This window comes from Callorhinus ursinus, unplaced genomic scaffold (genome assembly GCF_003265705.2).
Source record: "Callorhinus ursinus isolate GAN/ISIS: 27379988/994484 unplaced genomic scaffold, GSC_fseal_2.0 scaffold7, whole genome shotgun sequence".
Lineage (NCBI taxonomy): Eukaryota > Metazoa > Chordata > Mammalia > Carnivora > Otariidae > Callorhinus > Callorhinus ursinus.
In genome coordinates, this window is record NW_027397069.1 from 28,270,227 (window position 1) to 28,291,376 (window position 21,150).

The window sequence follows — 21,150 nt, forward strand, 5'->3', positions numbered from 1 at the left end:
GCTTAGTATTGGCAAGTTAAACATAGAAGGCAATAATTAATAGGAAAGCCAAATGTGTATACTGCATACTGAATAAGGCAACTTATTTTTCTTGAATATGTCATAGATCTTTACTGTATAAAATTTGTATAATTACCCCATAATATATATACCTCGCTATGTACAGACAACACTCACTGAAGTGAAATAGTAGGGAAATTCTTAGGCTTGTGTGAATTATGCATTTTTAATTGATATCAACTGTGTGTTGATCATGATTTTATTATCAGTTGTTTTCAAAATTGAAAGCTTGCTTTTTAATGTATAAATCACACAACCACATTATACTTGCATAAAATGCTAGGAAGTGAACTGGCACCCTATTATTTCATTTCTCCCACCAGCCCCTTAGAAACTCCACAAAGATTTTTAATATCTTTAGCATGATGGTTAAAAACACAGCCCAATAGAAAAGATTAAGAGAAAGTTGTCAATGTTCTTCATATGGGAATGCAAATGTGTGTGTGGCCAAGTTACTTTTGGCAGAATGTAGTGTTATATGCCATAGTTTCCTGTGAGAGTACAAATCGCACATGCTCATATTTGTGTTGTAATCTAAATCACATAAATTAGACACAAGACAAAATTTAATCATCTTGTCAGTCCTTTGCAATACAAATCAGATTTTTGACTGTGCAGTCCCAATAAAATGGCAATTACACTTGAATATGAGCATAGCATAAATTACTTTTCAAACCATTATATTGAGCACAATATATGTAAAAGAAATGCTTAATTCATTTGCTATGGTTACTTTCTTATAAAGGTTTATTTGTTCTCTGCATAGAATGATGCGGTGTAATGGTAGCTGAAAACAGATTAAAAGAGTAATTAATTTCCACGTCAGTGTGCTTTTGCTTTTCCTTCTCCCTCTGAACATTTTCAGTGAACTCTGTTCTTAAATGTTTGCTCAAGCTTTGGAGCGTAGCTTACTCCAAGTGAGACCTTAATTCTTAAAGTTTGCTCTTTGCTAATAGTGAAAAGTTTCTGGGTGGAAGCATAATTTCAGAGAAACATAAAGCTGGAAATAGGGAAGAACATTTTTATAAATGGAGAATTTTCAATTGATTTCTGTGTAACTAATAGAATTCCATAGGGATTATTATTGAATTTTTGGTTATTAAAGACCTGAAATCCCCTGTCTCCTATTTCTGTTAGCATCGTTGAATTCTCTTAGTGGAGGCATTGGAGACACTGTACTGTGAGAGCCCAGGGGGGTCATCCTGTTGTCTGTCCCGGACCTTCCTGTAACAAAACACACAACCTGGGTTGAGAGTCGTCTTGAGGAAGTGTAACTTGGATTCAAGTAGGTCATTGTTTGTTCCTAGTTCTCAGGAAAGTTTTAGTGGAAATAGGAGTTTGGGTGCTTGACTATAAATGTAAGGAGTAGGGTTGGGACTGACATTTGTTGAATAACTAATATGTGCCAGAGTGTCTGGTGAGTACATTGTACCTTCTTTTCAATGTTCTTAGTTGCCTCCCCCCAACGAGATTTTATTTCTTTAGTTGAGAGAGAGAAAGAGCGTGCACACAAGCACAAGCAGGGGGTGGGAGGAGGGAGAAGCAGACTCCCCACTGAGCAGGGAGCCCATTGGATGTGGGGTTCCATCCCAGGACCTCAGGATCATAACCTGTGCCAAAGGCAGATGCTTAACTGACTGAGCCACCCATGTGTTCCATGATACAATATTAATAAATGAGGAACAAGGGCACGCAAAAGTTAAACCACTTGCCTTAAGTCCCATTATTGCCAAGTGTTAATGCTGGTGTTCATTCTGTTTGGTATTCATGTTCGGATCTTTTCCCAACATGAGAAAGCACACAGTCTTTCTCAGATGGAGCGGAGCATGTTGTTAATTCATGGGAGATCCTGAAATTGTGGGAAGAGTTCTTGGTGTTTGTATATCATCACCTGAATTGCCTGATGAGTCAAAGAAAAGGGGTGGAACTTTGTGCCTGAGTTTTTGTCTAAGGAAGGGAGGTAATGCTAGAAAGTAGGTGTGTAATTATTTTTTTTTTAAGATTTTATTTATTTATTTGACAGAGAGAAACACAGAGAGGGAACACAAGCAGGGGGAGTGGGAGAGGGAGAAGCAGGCTTCCCGCAGAGCAGGGAGCCTGATGCGGGGCTCGATCCCAGGACCCTGGGATCATGACCTGAACTGAAGGCAGACGCTTAACGACTGAGCCACCCTGGTGCCCCAGTAGGTGTGTAATTATAAAATATATCCAGGAAATAATCTACCTTGAAGGTTTTGTATTTTCTTTTTTAATTCTTGAGGTCTTTGCTATGATGGTCTTGTGTTAATAAATTTAATGGAAATTGGATTACTTATTATAAAGATACTGCTTTCTCTGTGGACTCTACCTGCCCTAGTTGAAGTGATTTCTGTTAAAACTTTGAGAATTCATGAGATACAAAGAATAATCATCATTCTTTAATGACAGATCATGAAAATTATATGTATTTCCTGTGTAGACATTACTTAGAATGTAGAACCGTATTCCCAAAATGGAAAATAACGAACTGTCTTTTCCTATTTGTGGTGAGAGGCGTCTCTAAAATTGGATATTCATATAGACCTAAATTGCTGACTACTTATGGCCTATGTTAAAAAAGAGTATCTGAAGACTAGTTTGCTTCTCTATAGAAAATGATGCTTGTGCCACGGAAATCCGTGTATCTTTTCTCAGCAGTCAGACGTCTCATGCTGTACAAGTTCAGAAGAGATGCGGTAGGTGTCACCTGTCACCTAGCAACAAGCTCACTGCTTTGTGTCTTCAGCGTCTCTTTTCATTTTAAGTCAAAATAGCTATGAAAACATAGCACTTAGATACGCATTTATCTCCAGAAACATTTAGATTAACCTTCAAATATTTTTAGTTCCCAAGATAACTCACTGCGACAGATAAAACAGAAATAACTTTAAATGAAAAAAGGCAGCTTATATATCAAAAACCTTGATGCACAGCAAGGCCAAGATGGATCTGTTATATAATATCGATGACTTAAATTCACAAAGCCTGCCTGTCGGGTTCCCTAATCGGCTTTAAAAGTTATGTGAATATGCATATAAACCTTTATTACCTGATTTTTTTTTATCAGCCCTTGAAAACACAGGATCACAACTAATGAAGCAATGATTTGTGAAACTGAATCTAGAAGACAGAATTCCAAATGGAATTGCTGTACCATTACCAGAATTCAATTTACTTGAAACAGAGCAACTAAATTACCTTTGGGCAGAGAGTGGAATACCCTGACTAGTCAGGTGTCTATAAACACCTTTAAAAGATGTTTCTCTGTCTCTGTTTAAAGACACATAAAGGGATTTTCAGAGGAACTAGCAACAAGTGTACTTATGGGTCCTGAAGTATGGTGAATGTATTAAACAGTCACCTTTAAAGATGGAGAGCATAATGGATCATTTAAAATGTGATGAAGAGCCAGCAACCTGTTACTACAGGGTAATGATACAGTGCCCGTACCCTGAAGTGTAACTCCTTCTTCATTAAGGTGGGTAGCAGCCACATGCATTCTGGCCGAGGTCAGTTCTCTTGTCCAGGGTACTTACTGTCTTTGAATTTTTAATTCCTTTTAGGAAGCTTAGAATTCCTTTTAGGAAATTTTATGGGAGAAAACAAGAGTTAGAAAGGAACAGAATTTAGAAGATGATTCTCTATTGCTACAATTTCTCCAGACTCACCATTAAAATATGAGTATTTACTAATGGTTCTAGGCAGCAATATTTTTGTTTAAAAGTCAATCTAAACTTCTTTCCAAAGTGTAATATTTCGTGCCTTTTTTCTTATTTCTTACGTGTGTGTGTGTGTGTGTGTGTGTGTGTGTGTGTGTGTGGAAATAAGTGACCAATCCTTTGCTTTTTCTTTACCTGACAATTGAGAATCATTTTTGGAGCCAGGAAAGTAAGCATCAAAACCATGTACGATGAATTTTTGATGAGGACAGTGGCCTTTAAAACTTCAGTGCTTTGAGAAGATTTACTGGATAATTTTACAAACCTATTTGGCAGACTTAAGTAACCTTTTAATTAGGAAATTGATGAGATATTAACTGTTGGAAATGTGCCGTTTTCCTATTTTATATCATGGCTTGACTTTGATGGGGATTTGGGGAACAACGAACACAAAGGCCCCTTAGCATGAATAAAGTAGAGATTCGTCTGTTTTGTGGCCTCAATTTTGGGAAACCCTGTTGTTTTCTTGCTTAATATCTGGGCCACTGATTAAAGCGTGAGAATTCCTTTGTGAATGACAGCCCAGATTGCTGCATAGACATGACTTCAGTTAGGGTAGGTGGGGTAGATAGAACAGGTATTACTGTTACCACTGCTTCTGTGGAGAAGGAAATTGGGACTCAGAGAGGTTGAATGAATTGTTTCAGGTCAAATGGCCAGTGGGAGACAGAGGCGAGACGAGGAATCGGTCTTCTCAGCTCTATAAACTGTGTCTTCATTGGCGCTACTTAAAATATGAGGTGCTGGAGGGGAGCTGCAGAGCAAGAGATGAGCTTGCGCATCCTTTGAGGGGCATGAATTGAACGGAAAACAAAAGTTAGCATTATACCAGGCTCTTGTCAGGTGTAAAACATACAGAGGTATACATTGAAGTTGTAGGTGGTTGCAGAGATAAACCACAAAGAACCATGCTCAGATGTGGAGCTTTAAGGAGTTTTATAAGGACCCTGATATCATCTAACTAGTTACCTTGGGTACGAAATTAATCTCTGATCATCATTGTCAAATGGATCTTAAAATAGTTCACGTACTCAAGTCACAGAACTGCTTACAGTACAAATTATATCACTAGGCTACTTCGTAAGTCCCCAAATGCTGTCAAAATGGGGGATGTTGTGTTAGGTATTCACATAATTTAATGTTTTAGTCAGCAGATTAATTTTATCTAAAAATACAAATTCTATAATGGAGGCCCTAGTTACTTGGATAAGAAAAATCCGCATGATGGATAGAAACATGAGTTTATTTTGTTTTTCTTCCGTTTGTCATTACTAGCTTCATTTACTCATTTGACAAACATTTATTGATCCCCCTGCCATGTGTGAGGTAATGTGCCATGTTTCGGGAAATAAAGAAGCACTATGTTAGCAGTGCTTCCTTCTCTGTGGGGGGTATAAATTGGTGTAGGCTGTTTAAAAAGATATTTTGAAAAATCAAGAAAAAAGTTCCTATTATTTTGATCCGGTGATTATACTTCTATAACTATATTCTAAGGCCGTAATTAAAGGTGCAGACTTAGAGCAGCTAAGTATAGTAGATGAAGGTGCCCGGCTGGGGGGTGAGTGGTGGTGAAAATCTACCACGGGCTCTGCTTGCTAGGCTCTCCCTCCTGACTGGAGTCTCTTTGTGTCTTCCCAGAGAGGCTGTCCTTTCTACCTGCACAAAGGCATCATCCAGGCTGGCAGAGGCCCCGGCATATACAAGATTTACACAGAAGGATGTTTAAGTGTTATCATGGTAGCACAAAATCGTAAACTATTAGACAAAAATTAGGGAGTAAATATATCCCTACAGTAGAGGGTTGTGAATTTTGGATTAAGCATTAGGAAGTTGAGTATCATGTGAAAATGGCCGGGATATATCAAAGTGTGTGTGGGGGGGGGAAAGAACCTTACAAAATTGGAATGTAAGATTGAAGCCAGTTTTTGACGTACCTAGTACATTCTGCTAGGTTGGAACTGATCGATTTAGATATATTTTGAAGACTAGAAAGGACAAGACGTGTTTGATAAGAACATGGTGTTTTAGATGACTTTTTAATTCTTTCAAGGGATACCATATAATGGTTTCATAATGTAAAATAGAATAATTACACTGAATTTCCGGGAAGTTTTCTAGTTTGCCATTGTAATATTAAAATACTATTAAAATGTTTTTTTTTTAAGATTTTATTTATTCATCTGAGAGAGAGAGAGCATGAGCAGGGGAGAGAGGCAGAGGGAGAAGCTAACTTCCTGCTGAGCTGGGAGCCCGATGTGGGGCTTGATCCTAGGACCCTGGGATCATGACCTGAGCTGAAGGCAGACACTTAACCATCTGAGCCACCCAAAATATTATTAAAATGTTACATTTATATTATATTGCTTTTCTAGTAGCATTTCTAGTAGTAAAGGCTATAGTATGTATTAGATGCATTTTGAGACATAAATGTATGCATTTTTATATATAAATATTACATATATAGAGAGAGAAGTGGAGCGGAAGAAAGGAGGGGGCAAAGGGGAAGAGAGAGAGGAGAAATTGGTTAATTGATTAAAACTGGAATAAAATTAAAGGCCAGTCCCCCTGCCCATGGAACTTGTGACTTGTGCTAGGTTTCATTTATGGCCCTATGAGCGAGTGAACCCTTTTTCTGTTCAAACGTATGGAGACACACGCAGAGGAAGTTTGTCCCAATGCTACAGTGGTGAGCCACCAGCATGAGCCACCCGCACAGAGTGGGTGCTGCTAAGAACGCCAAGGCATGCCCCCTCTTGAGTGTAATTCCAAATGAAAAAAGAAAATCAACTATGCCTACTAAGCTGGCTTAACTGAATGCCAAAGAAAATTTGCCTCATGAAAAGGGAATTCTGAAGCAAGTTACATAATGCTGAATGAAAATAAACAGGAGGACTTTCAAATGGTTTATTGTAATCAGAACTCTCTAATCCAGCAATATTTAATTATATTTGGCGAGATCCAAATGGTTCTGGGGATATGGGAGCTTTTGAGAAGGGGCATATATCAAATTAATTTTTTGAAAGTTACTTGGGGGTGGGGGGCGCCTGGGTGGCTCAGTCGGTTAAGCATCCTCCTGGACTCTTGGTTTATTGAGGCTCAGCTCATGATCTCAAGGTCGTGGGGTTGAGTCCCAGGTGGTGGGCTCTGCGCTCAGTGAGGAGTCTGCTGCGGGATTCTCTCCCTCTGCTCCCCCCGCACCGCACGTGCTCTCTCTTTCTCTGTCTCTCAAATAAATAAATAAATCTTTAAAAAAAAAAGTTACTTGGGTGTTGATCAACATGGAGGCACCAAAAAGTATTCATATTAATTATGCTGCATATTTGTATCAGATGTAAAGAGGGGGAAAAAAAGATCATTTCCTCTGGAAAACAGCATTACTTTAAAAATCCCTTGGTTGCTAAGAATAAGGGAGCCAAGTGCTGCAGTAGGAATATTTGTGACTTTCACATATTAAATTTACTTTGAAACCAATTTCTGCCATTTCTCCTCGCCTTTGTCTCTCTGGTCTTTTTCTTCCCTCCCTCGACTCTCTTTATCCAGATCTGCATTATCTTGTGCTCAGGAGCTGTCCTAGTTGGAGATCATACTTCTCTTCTCTCATTTCTCCACTTTGCCCTTTAGTGGCTGGTAGAGAGCAAGCAAAAAACAGATAACTAATGAAAAAAATATTCTTCGGCTATTGTGTTTATTATGTCATTCTACTAATCAAGAGCCTAAAGAATTGCAGAATTAAGTTGTTCACCCCCAATGGAAGAATGTCATCAACATGGGGAACTTTTTCTCATTATTTGTTTTTGTGTGTGTTTCTTGCAGGATCAATGTGACTCTAGAGACAAATGGATGAATGAATATCCATATGAAGAGGAAAACGATAAAGGTTGGTTAGTCAAATTTTATAACTACTGTGAAAAATCTTAGGTTGAACATTACTTTGGGGCTGTTATTAGAGCACTTATGTGTCTGAGTATGGGACAGAGGTCAATACTTTGATACATACATCTATCTGTAAAGTGTAATTTTTAATTTTTAAACCTTAAATATGAAGAGATTTATAAGGAAGGAACCCTTTTTTGTGCAAGTTTAGCTGTCATCAGTTTCTAGAACTCAAGCTGGAATTAAAGAATCAGCTTGTTGATGAATATTGAGAACTGGAAGACCACTGGTAGCAACTGATCACTGGGACAGAGAAAAACAAAAGAAGCCAGATTTTGTGTACATATATGTTAGTTCCTACAAGCATAATCCTGATACCAGTACCACATGGCACAGGGTTGCTGTCACATGCTGTCTTCTTTGCTCCAGCTGTGTCATCTTTCCTCAGAGGAGCGGGATGACTATGAAGGGGTTTTCACTTTGGTTTTTCACAGACAGGTACCCCTCTAAATTAGAGGGGAAAAAAATCTTGTGAATTTCAACAGTAATCAAATGCTGGCTATCACTTTATGTGTGGCAGTTATTTATTTCAGCTTTTCTCCTACTCTCTACTGGTTATGATATAAAAATCATAGGCAGGGGTGCCTGGGTGGCTCTGTTGTTAAGCGTCTGCCTTAGGCTCAGATCGTGATCCCAGGGTCCTGCTTGGCAAGAGGCCTGATTCTCCCTCTCCCACTCCCCCTGCTTGTGTTCCTGCTCTTGCTGTGTCTCTCTCTGTCAAATAAATAAATAAAATATTTTTTAAAAATCATAAGCAATACAAAGAGAATTACAATATGTTAAACTCTTTCCTAAGATTTTCACACTTAACAGGTCTGGTCAGCAGATATGTGCCTCATAACCCTTGTGTAGCTGCACAACACCTTCTGTTTCGTATTTTCCTTCCCACACTGCTCCTGCTACTGTCAAGTAAATGTACATCATGCTGTGTCTTTTTCTGCCAGCCTACCTTCACAGTTGCTTACCAGGTTATATCTTTCATTTAACATTGCCTTCTTCCTTCATCATTGCTAAAATTGCTCCTTTCTAGTATTTGTATCTGGAAGATTTTCAGACCTTTAGAGGGAGTGTTGATTCACACATGATACGAGGGAGACTTGGGGATGTATGGTAATGTTCTTTTCCTTGACCCCAGTATTGCCTACGTGGGAAAATTTGCTTTGTGAAAATTAATTGTACTGTGTATTTTTTTTTTTTTTTAGGATTGTATTTGTTTATTTGAGAGGGAAAGAAAGCATGTGAGAAAGAAAGAGAGAGAGCATGCACTAGCATGGGAAGGGGCAGAGGGAGAAATTAGGCACCCTGCTGAGCAGGGAGCCCGATGCGGGACTCAGTTCCAGGTCCCTGGGATCATGCCCCGAGCTTAACCGACTGAGCCACCCAGGTACCCCTATACTGTTTATTTTTATGTAGATCAGTGAGGTGCTATTAAACTGGCTTTGGGTGGTGGGGAGGGGAGGTCCAATCTGTAATGCTTGTCAATTCCCATGGTGTAAATACTCTCATCATGGTTGGTTTCAGTGATTTAACACCTAGCTTGCAGGGATCCTTAAGATTTAACAGTTGGCACTCACGAGCTGGGGATGAGCTAGCACCAGCACACCACTGATTATTTCATTCATAAAGTGAAGTTAAACTATTATGGACTCCCTAAGGCAGAGGTAATAAATTTAAATTTTCCTGGCTTGTCCCTATGTAAATATGGAAACCTTCACTCATTATCATGCAAAATATGTTTAGCCCTTATATATGATGTTGGTATTATTACTTTATGTTTTCATTCAGTTGTTATTAAAATTTTTATGTTTGAGTGGATCAGTATTAACTTTGTGAGTTTATTCATTTTGACAGTGTCATTGTTCTGTAACTAATTTTATGACAACTGAAGATAATGGCAAAGAGAATCATTGTGTTACTACTTACCCTGAGGAAAAACTCTGAAAATATTATCTTGATTGACTATAATATATGTGATTCATTTTAAATGATTGTGCCCCCTAGCTTATAAAAGTCTCAGAAGTCTGTATGGAGGAAGGAGCAGTGACTATTTCACTTAATGTGTTTGGCCCGAAGAATTATTTTTTTCTTATTGTTGTTTTTCATATTTTTGGTCTGTATTTTCAGCTATAGATGCCTTAGAACAGAGAATACATTGGTGCTTCTTTTTAAGCCTGCTCGAATCAGATGCTGTTGGTTTTAACAATGTCTGATTCAGGGAAAAAATTGCAGAGCCTGAAAATTTATCTTTTCTATATTTTAAGTGTATTGACAAGGTCACTATTAAGATGAAGTTTTAAAATGTCCGCAGTGGAAGCAACATTCCCACTGTCTACATAATTGAAAAGACATTTGAATATTGCTTTTAAAACTATTTAGTACGTTTTCAGTTTGCCACTGGTGATAAAATCTTGCCAAGAGCCACAGAATATCATGCTGTGCCTTTCTGCTTAGGTTCGAATGTTTAAATGGCCTAAATAGCATTTGCAGAATTCCTTTTGCGGCCACACCAAGAGTCTCACTTCTGGGAGCTGTCTTCATCTTCTCTTTGAAAAGAGCTATATTTGCATTAAGTCCTTTCCTTTAGTCAAGTTTTAAGTTCTTTTATTCAATCTCACTGCACTTGATTTTGTCCCTTTACGTTCTGCCATTAGAAAACATCAAATAAATTCAGAAAAGAGCCCATCCTCCATTATTTTCTCTTCCCAAATATTGGCATAAAATATGGCATATATGCTCCCGAATGTATTTCACCAGTTGCTGTCCTTGTGAATGAAGTAGCTTGTTTGGGGACCTGGCTCCCCAAACCTGGCTTTGCTCCATCTGTTTTCCAGCCGCTCCAGGGTATGTTTACCAAGTGCTTCTCAGCTGCTGGTTGAGAGCAGGTGTCCAAAACGTATGCAGGCATATACATTAGCCTGGCTTATCGGAGTTCACATTAAAACTTCTGCTCTGGGACTACCTCTGATGAACAGCTGCTTAAACCATCTAGCATCAGCAGTGGATGACTTTTACTTCTTGTAGTTGGAAACCGTAAGGACAACAGCAAGCTTTGCTGAGAAAGCTTTAATTTCCAAAAAAGCGTTTATAGCATAGTGATGGGCATATATAGTGAGGTTGCTTTAAAGTTCTTTTCCATGAAGTTCCAAGGCTATTTCCTCACACAGGATAGACAGAAACGCAGCAACCTAGCCTTTCTTCCATTTTGAACTAAGTAGGCATAGTTGCTCGGAAAACCCCAGGGTAATGTAAGTAAAACGTGGTCAGCGCTGGGCTGCTGTGCATTTATGTAGAGTAGTTGCTTGGACGGTAAACATGGACTAGAACAAACAAACAGAAAACCCCAGAAAAACAAGTCTTGGCTCTGTAATGATCTGTCTGTGTGATCATGGACCAGTGACTTCTTTTCTGAATTTTAATTTTCTCAACTGCATACTGGAACTAATAACACCTGTCCTACCTATTTCAAGAATTGTTTTGGGGGAAGGGAAGTATGACATATTCGTGAAAACGATTTAAAAGCATAGAGCTCTAAATGTGAGCGTGGTACTGATACTATTATTTTTATAGCATGAGGGAGGTTCATGACTTTGTTGTATGACTTCACATCATAAAGTCAAACATTTTCAGAATTGGAAGCACCCTCAGAGGTCACTAACTCTAACATGTGCTTGGTGTATGACAACTTTCTAGAAGAGTTGGTTACATCAGCCTTATATTAAGTACTCTTTGGAATTTCCTACTGCCTGGGACAATTCATCCTATTGTTAGACATATATAATTATATTACAAGTTCGTCCTCGTATTGAGCCAAATCAGTAGATTTGATAATGATGGAAACTAGTAGGTATATCACATATTTATTAAAATATCATCCTGAATTAGGTCACTCTCCCATCAAGTCATTTCACCTTTGGGTGTCTAATTTCTTTGGGAAACGAGAACAAAATGATATACGGGATCTGAGAAATATGCAATTATTAAAGTAGAATAATGGCTTTATTATTTGAAAAGATGATGTATTGCTCATTTTTAAAACATTAAAGCATGCACCATCACCACCCCGTCTCATAACTTTTAACATTTGGTGAACATTATTTACAACATCTCTGTGTGTGTATGTACAAGTAAATAGAGATGGTTTTACAGAAAATATCATATTTATACTTTGTATTTCTAATGAGCTATTTTTCATTTTGCTTCCAATATATAATGGAAGAAATAGAAAGTGAATTTAAACTGAAGGAATTTATTAATTTCAAATTAATGTCATTTTACCAGTGTGATGCTACTTCTTGACAAACAAAAAGACTCTTAAATATAGAGAACAAACTGGTGTTTGCCAGAGGGAAGGTGTCTGGGAGGATGGGTGAAATAGATGAAGAGCATTAAGAGGTACAAACTTTCAGTGATAAAATATGTAAGTCCCAGAGATGAAAAGTATAGCATAGAGAATATAGTCAGTAATATTCTAATAACATTGTGTAGTGACAAATGGTGACTCTGCTTTTTGTGGTGAGCAATCAGTTAAGGAATTGTCGAATCACTCTGTGGTATGCCTGAAACTAATATAACATTGTATGTCAACTATGCTTCAGTTAAAAAAAAAAAAAAAACAACCCTTTGAGTTCTGGTAATTTTTTGTTTTAACGAATTTAACTTCAAAATAGCATCTTTTGAATTTTTGCTACGAAAGATGGGAAAATTGATGACATTTCTTTCTGAATCCCTTTTCCCTCTTGTTTTACCATCAAGATTAAGGTTATCGCCAGTGATTTCTTTATTATTTGTGATTATGAACCATAATTATCGAAGCTTTAGTTTGGTATCAAAGTTTAGTCTTAATTCTTACTTTTCTGAGAAATCTGGAACCACTGACTTATTGCTCTCTGGCATTTGGTGTCACTGTGAAGACTGAAGCAAACTGATCTACTTTTTCTTGTTTTGCTTTTTGTTCAGATGTCTGTGGACTATTTTTAGTTTGCTAGAAAGTTCAGTAACTTCATCGATTATGTCTTGGTTTTTATGATTCTGTATCGGTTTTTCCTGGATCCTGTCATTAAACTCTGAGAAGTAGAGTCTGTATTTATGTCTTCAGATTTTTAAATTATATTTAAAGTATATTTTCTTTTTGTTTTGTTCTCTTCTTTAGTAACCCTGAAAATATATCTAATGTTTCTCCTTGGTTTTTCACATCTGTAGTCTTCATCTTTAACTTTTTTATTTCACTTACTGTGTTTTCCCATTAAGCATTTTTTCTTACTGTGTTTTCAGTCAAATTCTGCATTATTTTTCATTTTCCCAAGTGGCTTTTTAAACAGTATTTCTGTAGTATTTCAGAGCTCTGTCAGCTTATTTTCGTCAGTTTCAGTTAACTTGTCTTTTAATCATTTGAACCCTTGTACTTCTTCCTTGAATTTTTTTTTTTTTGAAGAAAGGCCCTTTTGTTCATAATTTTTTTTTTTTTTGAGTTTATGAAGCATTATTTATGCCCAAATGCTTCATCTGTTTCCTTGGGTAATTCGTCCTCCTATGTTTGTTCCTCACGGGCCTATTCCTTACATTTCTCTTGCTGTTTGCTGCTTTTCTGCACAGTTCTCTTGTGGCCTGTGGTTATTATTCATCCTTGAATGGGGCCGGTATTGGCTAGTAATTGCCAGTATTGCAGGGAGTGCTGTGGACAGGGGCACCACTGGTTTGGGTATGAGCTAGATGAGTCCAAAATCTTTGACTTGAGCTAGTTATTTCAAATACTTTCTAAGTAGAGCTGTCCTTTCCAGAGTCTTCCTCGTTTCCATTATACAGCAAAGGACTCTTGAGATAAAGGCGTCTGACTCCCTTCGCCTCTCAGGTGGACCCTCTTGTTGACTGAGCTGGACTCTAAAAAATGCTGTGTCTGGACGCATGCTCTTCTGCTGGCACTGTCTCTGCTTTTACTGGGTAGGCCTTTCATAACTGCGATTATTACTTTTTGGAAATTCTGTGTTTTGCTTAAGGTCTGAGGAGGCATATGTCAGCTCCCAGTGGCCTCCCAGATTTCACAGTCTTTGACAGATACGTTTTATTTGGCAGTCTGGGTTTCTGACTGCTTTTGCTTCCACAGAAGATGGAGGGTTTTGTTGTTGTTTTTTGTTTTTATTTTTTTTCTTTTTTCTAAATTTGCTTTGAAAGTTTTCAAGGAAGGGTATAAAAATTCCTGAACATTGCCATTTTCAATAAGTAAGATTTTAGATTTATTTAACACTACTTAAATTGAGCCTGCTGAGCCTGCTGTGGGGTTGGAGAGCTTGGCTCTGTGTTCGGGCCTCCTGGTTTTTAATTGTGGCTCTGCTAGGGCTTCCCCTGGCTTCTGTATCTCCTTGTCATGTCTGTGATGTGGAAACCAGGATGATGATGCCTACTCTGTAAAAAATTGCCGTGAAGGTTAAATGAGAAAAAATGCTAAAGCATTTGCATATTGCCTGGCAGTCACTAAGTGCTCATTAAAATAGCCATTTTTATTATTTTAAGCCATGTTAATTGAGTTCAGAATGTAGTCAGTTTAGCTTTAGGAAAATTTGCTACTCAGACCAGTATTTGTGTATGTTTTTTTCCCTTTGACTGAAGATAATGCTGGTACATGTACCAGCATACCTGGGGGTACTGGGTGTCCTACTTAATATGTCAGCTTCTGGTTTTAGGATTTGACTGAGGACTTCCAAATTTTTCCTTTGTGTTGATAAGGAATAGATACATTGGGCTTTCTCTTGGAGGAAATAAAATTCTTGAAGATACTGGATATGCTGTGGTAGTTGGCTCACAAATGTCAACACCTTCTCTCATATTAATCAGGGTTCTCCAGAGAAAGAGAACTGACAGAAAGTATATATATCCTGTATGATATATATGATTTATTATAAGGAATGGACTCATGTGATTATGGAGACTGAGAAGTCCTGTCATCTGCCAACTACAAGCTGGAGACCCAGGAAATCCAGCGGTACAATTTTGGTCCAAGTTCAAAGACCTGAGAACCAGGGAGCTGATGGTGTCAATCCAAATCCAAGGACAGGAGAAGACTGTTGTCCCAGCTTAAGCAGGCAAGGACTGGCTCCTCCCTTCCTTCACTTTTTGTTCTATTCAGGTCCTCAACAGATTGGGTGATACCCACCCACTTTGGGGAGGGCGGTCTACTTACTCAGTCTCCCAATTCGAATGCTAATCTCATCCAGACACACTCTTACAGACACACCAAGAAATAATGTTTAATGTGGGCACCCTGTGGCCCAGTGAGGTTGACACACAATTAATCATCACACCTACCCTGCAGTGTGATGAATCCAGCAATCCTATATTTAGGATTTATTATTTGTTAGACACAGGGCTACAAAGACAAATTAAATTTAGACCCTGACCTCAAATCTTCATCATCTCAGGGACAGGCAAAATAAATTACTACAATTTGGTGAGATTAATAGTATAATATATTTAATGAAACCGAAAGAGTTAGTGTGGGCCACAATATGAAGTGACATTTGACCTGGGCCTTGAATGATGGTGTCATGTTGACTAGAAGAAATGGGAACAAACAGGAAAAGTTACGATCTTTTGTTTACAAAAATCTTAGTAGATAAGAACCATATTTTCTTTTCTTTGGCTGAGCATTAAAGAGCTCTGCAAAATTTCCTCTTGGAGTTAATGGTAAATGTGATATTCAGTGATGTCATTAAATATTTCAGCCAGAATCTATTGAGGCTCATTTATGTGTCCAAATGATTTTCTCTCTCCTTCCCCTCCCTCTGTCTCTCTCTTGCTCACACGCTTTCATACTTTCTCTGCCCTGCTCACACATTTTCCTTCTCTGGACATTTGATGATAGTGGTTCTTCCACTAAGCTTTATGTCCTTCTATTTAGAGTACATTATCAAAGTCATTTATATAATATATTTTATCAGAAAACTTCAAGAGTGGTCATAAAAATGATATGAGCATCTTTTAAACATGACCATTTTAGTTAAGCAGTGTTGATTTAATGAGAATATTATAGTATTAAAGCAACATAGTAACTGATTATTAGAAACATTTATGGAAATATATCTATATGGTTAATTTTATATTATTAACACCTGTACACACACAAAAAAATAAATAAATAACCTCCTTTCCGTCTCCCAAGCTGATGTTAGCTAAGAATTAATTTCCTACTGTTCTCTAAAGGGACTTTTAATAAAATCATGAATAATTATTGACTCAACAGTGAATGGAATTCTTTATCTTATACATACTTTAGTCCTTCAGCATACCTTACAGCCTAATGGTGGTAGGACTCACAAATGTTCCAAGTGAACGATCAGTTGATTATTAACATTCGACATGCTTTGTTTTTCAGTACGAGTTTTGGTACCGAATTCTGTATCAGTCATGGTTTGATGAGAGAAATGGAACCATGGGAATGGTAGAGAATATGGGATTTATGATCAGGATTTGACCTCATCCAGTTGTAGGAGCTAGTTAAGCAAGTTACGAATGGCTGTTGGCTTCCGTATATTTGGTGTTAGGCCTGAAGTCACCAGGGCAGGAAGGAAGGATGAGCAGGAAGTTCTGGGGAGCAATGGCACACTGGAAACTGTGAGGATGAGCCGATCTCCAGACATATTCTTCGCTGCTGGCAAGCTTCCAGTCTTGGGGATGCTGAGGACTGTAGGAGAAACTGGCATCCCCGTTTGCTTTAAACGTATCGTGGCCTGGGAATCGGATGAGCTGCTGGAGAGGTCCTGTGGGAGCTGCAGGCAAGGGGGCGGACTTGTCCCTGTCTCAGCCAAGTGTACCAGCTCAGATGTGGTGACAGTGTATGTGAGCTGTGCCTGCATCTGGAGCTCTGCATTGACCTTTGAGTGTGAAACAGATGTGACCACTGCCTCACTCGTTCCTTCCACATCTTCCCAGAATGTCCTGAATCACCCAGGGACTGAGGAATTATGTGGGGAAGCCAGTGCTGGGAGATGCACATTGAGATTAGCTAAGTTGGGACAGTACCGAGCCACTGAACCCACACTGCTGGCTCTCTCCCTTCTCACCCGCAGCTCTCCTTCCTCACCCTGCCCTCCACCTAAGTGCTGCCGATCATATACCTTTTGAGCTCTGCACTCTTATCTTGATCCTACTGGTCCTGTCTGAGGACCTGCTGCCCTGCCCATGGGACCCAGCCTTGTCTTGGAGATGAAGGCCTGCACAGACAAGGCTCCTCTGCTCTGGAAAACCGCCTGCCTGGACCCACTGTTCTCCAGGCCTGCTCCTCTCTTGAAAAACTGCAGGATCATTTGTGGCCTTGTGTGGTCCTTGACACAGTTGTTGATATCCCTGGTGGCGGAGACTCTACTAGACTTTGACCGTCTGTCCATAATACCATACACTGATTGGGCTCAGGCTGGGGCCACGTTGGCTGCAGGGAGCTGCAGTTGAGAACACAGGAAAGACAAAACATAGCAAAAGGAAAAGGGGGATTCTGATTTGGTGGAAACGTGAGTTGACTTGACATTGGGGGCTCAGCCAAATAATGAAAATTGGAGCAGGACTGTGAGTGTGAGTGATCTGAAGAGTTGGTATTCAATGTATGAATGAAAACTATCAGGTACAGCAGTAGGTGAGAGGCTAGGTGGGCAGGCAGTAGCTGGAGGTCACCAGCTCTGGGGGACGGTTAATAAGGAGGTGGGTTGGGTGTTCATGCAGACTGGGGTTCATGACCTGGGAGGCGCTAATACAGGAGGGGGATCCAGTGTGGATCGTTGGAGGGCAAAGGGCTACTCTTTTTTTTTTTAAAAAGTCTCTTTTTAAAACTCTCTGTAAGAAGGGAGTATCTACATCTTTATAATAAAAATGAAGGAACAAACTGATTAATAATACTCTGCCCTGAGGCACCTGGCTGGCTCAGCCAGTAGAGCATGAGACTCTTGATCTCCAAGTCATGAGTTCGAGCTTCATGTTGGGCATAGAGCCTACTAAAAAAAAATAATAAAATGAATAAATAAAGTAAAAAAAAAAATACTCTGCTTCTACCCGAAGTAGAAGCATGCTGGCTTTAGAAAGGTGGTGCCCCAGGCAGCTTCTCAGCAACACGGCTGGCATGGCAAAGTGGTATTTATCTCACATGTCAACTCTCATATCTTGGGGGGTTTTCCTGGAGGTCGGTGTTGAGCCCTGGTTACAGGACTAGCAAATCCTGAACAAGGGGACTTCCTGGGGGCAAAGATAAAGGAGCGGGTGATGAGATGAGTGAAGGCAGAGAACTAGCCTCTTACTGGATTCAGAAAAAGAAAAGCCTTTGAAAACAACCTGGCTTAAAATTCCTAGAATTTCATCTATAACCCCAGAAAGGCTTTGACTCGAATTTGTGATTTAGAGTAAATTCAGAAGTAGAATTCTAATCAGAGAATAGGAACAATTAGATTGCTGAATATCAGTTACTTGTGGAACAGACCTGTTACACATTTATGCTGTGTGTGTGGGGGGGGGGGGAGAATTGTTTCTAGTTTATGGGCAAATGATTGCTAGATTTTTCTGAGTTTTAATAAAAAAAATTTTAACCATCCAGTTACTTGTAAACTAATAGCAAATATAATTCCCATTCCTCAACTGTCAGGATCCTATGAATTAAGACACCTTACCTGGTTTTTCCCTTTCTTGATTCCATTCTTTCCGGCAGTGACAACTTCTCCTGGGGGTTAATGTTGACAAACTGTAGATACAAAGGACGGAAAACCTTATTGGTAGAATGTATCATACTGATGCTTGTGAATTCCTCTCTTCTCCATGATACACTGATTGTAAGAAGGAGAAAACGGTGGAAAGAGGTGGGAGTGTGTCTTCTGGCCAAATTGGTTATTTCTGTCAGTGACAACCTTTATCAGTCTCTGGACTACTGAGGTGCTTGTGTAAGGTTGCACAGCGGTTGGTAGCAAAGCTGCATCCATCTAATCTCTGTTCTGTAACATTTATTTGTATGTCATTTTTAAAAGTGCCACTTAGAGTGGAAGGCCCTAGTAGAGAAATGATCGTAGAGATGGCCCTTGTGAAGTATGGCTAGAAGGGGGACTGACTACAGGTTAGAGGATGGTAAGCAGCATTTTCTTTTCAAGCAATTAAATGACAGGTTGATAGTCTAAGTTCTTCAGGTTCCATACCAGGACTTCAATGCGTCTTAAATGCTCACTTGTCTAACTCAGTAATTACTACAGCCCCACTTTACCTCTCATCTCTCCCCATAGGGTTTGAAGAAAATTGAGATAGCAGGGGCTGCCTGGGTGGCTCAGATGGCTCGGCATCTGCCTTTGGCTCGGGTCATGATCTCAGGGTCCTGGGATCAAGCCCTGCATCGGGCTCCCTGCTCGGCAGGGAGCCTGCTTCTCCCTCTCGCTCTCCCCTTGCTTGTGTGCTCTCTGTCTCTGTCTCTGTCTCTCTCAAATGACTAAATAAAATCTTAAAAAAAAAAGAAAGAAAATTGAGGTAACAGACATTCAGAGGTGGAACTGGCATGCAATTTGGCAGTAGTACGATCCACCTCTGGCCAGCTTGGTGCAAATAATCAAGGGGAGGCAAAGAGAGCGAAAAGGCTATGAGATTTCTGTGTTGCAGCTATGAGTGAGCTAGACTCCTTTCCCCCAGTTCTAATCAGTTCTACAAAAGCTGCTTATTTTTTGTTCTGTCAGAAATAATGCATGTTGTTGTAATGCAAGAACTTAATTATAGTAGAAAAGTCTCTAATGCTTTCTGAGTGAGAAATTGAATCTCAGTCGTACTTTGCCTTTAACTGTGAAACTGAGATACTGCTAGAGCCCTAGCAGTTCCTCTTTCCACATGGAAAAATGTTGGCTGGGTAGGAGCACAGATCAGTGGGACCAGTGGGCTAGCTCCTTGTCATTCTTTTTACGTCTGCTCAGTCTCCTTAAGTAGTCCAGGATGCATGGCTGTGCTTCAAGGAGATGATGCTATTGTTGGCATCAAGAGCAACTCCTTTCTAGATTTTCTTCTTAAGTAATGCTGAAAATTTCGAACCAATGTCTTAGAAATATGGAAATTTGGAGTTGGACAGTACTATAAGTATTATCTCATTCAACTGGATAATGCATAGGAGGGAAAAGATCAATAAAAATGAAGTTACTTGCTCAAGGTTACATAGCCCATTATAGACTGGGAGGTTTGGGAGAAAGAAAGGCAACAAGGGAACGTGGTTACTTGCAATTCACAGATTTTAAAATCCAGTTTAAGCAAGTAGGTTTAACTTTTGCGTTTCTGAATTTAAAGCGAAAGGTACCTGGTAGGTATCTTCTTAACAAACGTTTGAATAAGTGGTTGGGTGGAATGTGAATGAAAACAAAAGAAAGAGAATGAGAAAAGGAAAATGAGGGTGGATTTTTCTGTTACTTTTTTCCTTCTTTGAAGAAAGTATTAAGGAGTGTGATCATTTGTGATAGAAGAGAAAGAGGAGATCCCGAAAAATTGACAAATGGGTCACACAAAACCTGAAACATTTCTTTAATTAAGGTTGACTTTTCTAGTAAGCAGTAGTGGAGGAAAATGTCTGGTTTACAAGACTGGAAAATGGTAAGAGAAGGATTTTCCTAATTATACTGATGTTATGGTACAAATGCTCTGAATTTACTGCTAAGGCTATAGTTAAATATAACAATAAATGCGAAAAAGTACTTCTCTGTGCTAAGTATATTTATTATTATTAATCTGTCTGTGATAACACAATAATTTTATGTTGAGACATGTAGCAATGGACTTTTTTTGGATAATGTGCTTTTTTTTTTTTTTTTAGTTTGATTAGTTGAATGTTCTGAGGATTTCCCTTCTACCCTCTATTTCTTATGCTTTGGATAAGTTTCAATTCTTGTGTTAAAATAATTGTGTTGTGTGGTGACTATATTGTCTTAAATTCTAGCCAACTATGTCAATTTTTTTAAATCAGTAATTTTGAAAATTCTTATTTATTTATTTTTATTATGTTATATTAATCACCATACATTACATCATTAGTTTTTGATGTAGTGTTCCATGATTCATAGTTTGCATATAACACCCAGTGCTCCACGCAGAACGTGCCCTCTTTAATACCCATCACCAGGCTAACCCATCCCCCCACCCTCTCCCCTCTAGAACCCTCAGTTTGTTTCTCAGAGTATCCATAGTCTCTCATGGTTCATCTTCCCCTCTGATTTTCCTTCATTCTTCCCCTCGTGCTATCTTCTTCTTTTTTTTTTTTTTTTTTAACATATAATGTATTATTTGTTTCAGAGGTATAGGTCTGTGATTCAACAGTCTTACACAATTCACAGCGTTCACCATAGCACATACCCTCCCCAGTGTCTATCATGCAGCCACCCCATCCCTCCCACCCAAAATTCTTATTTAATTAAAAGAATTTCTTTTCTAGTTGAAAAAG

The 21,150-nt window shown here is 38.9% G+C and overlaps 1 protein-coding gene across 8 annotated transcripts in view; it reads left to right on the forward strand.

Moving 5' to 3' along the window:
- Positions 1-21,150, forward strand: part of KLF12 (KLF transcription factor 12) — a 407,535-nt gene that overhangs the window by 126,595 nt on the left and 259,790 nt on the right. For all 8 annotated transcript variants that reach the window (XM_073894448.1, XM_025874745.2, XM_025874747.2 and 5 more), the window contains exon 2: positions 7,611-7,674. Coding sequence is in view for 5 of the 8 variants with exons in the window: in XM_025874745.2 (XP_025730530.1) it covers positions 7,642-7,674 (33 nt within the window). In the remaining 3 variants the exon portion in view is untranslated. The remainder of the gene's footprint in view (positions 1-7,610; positions 7,675-21,150) is intronic.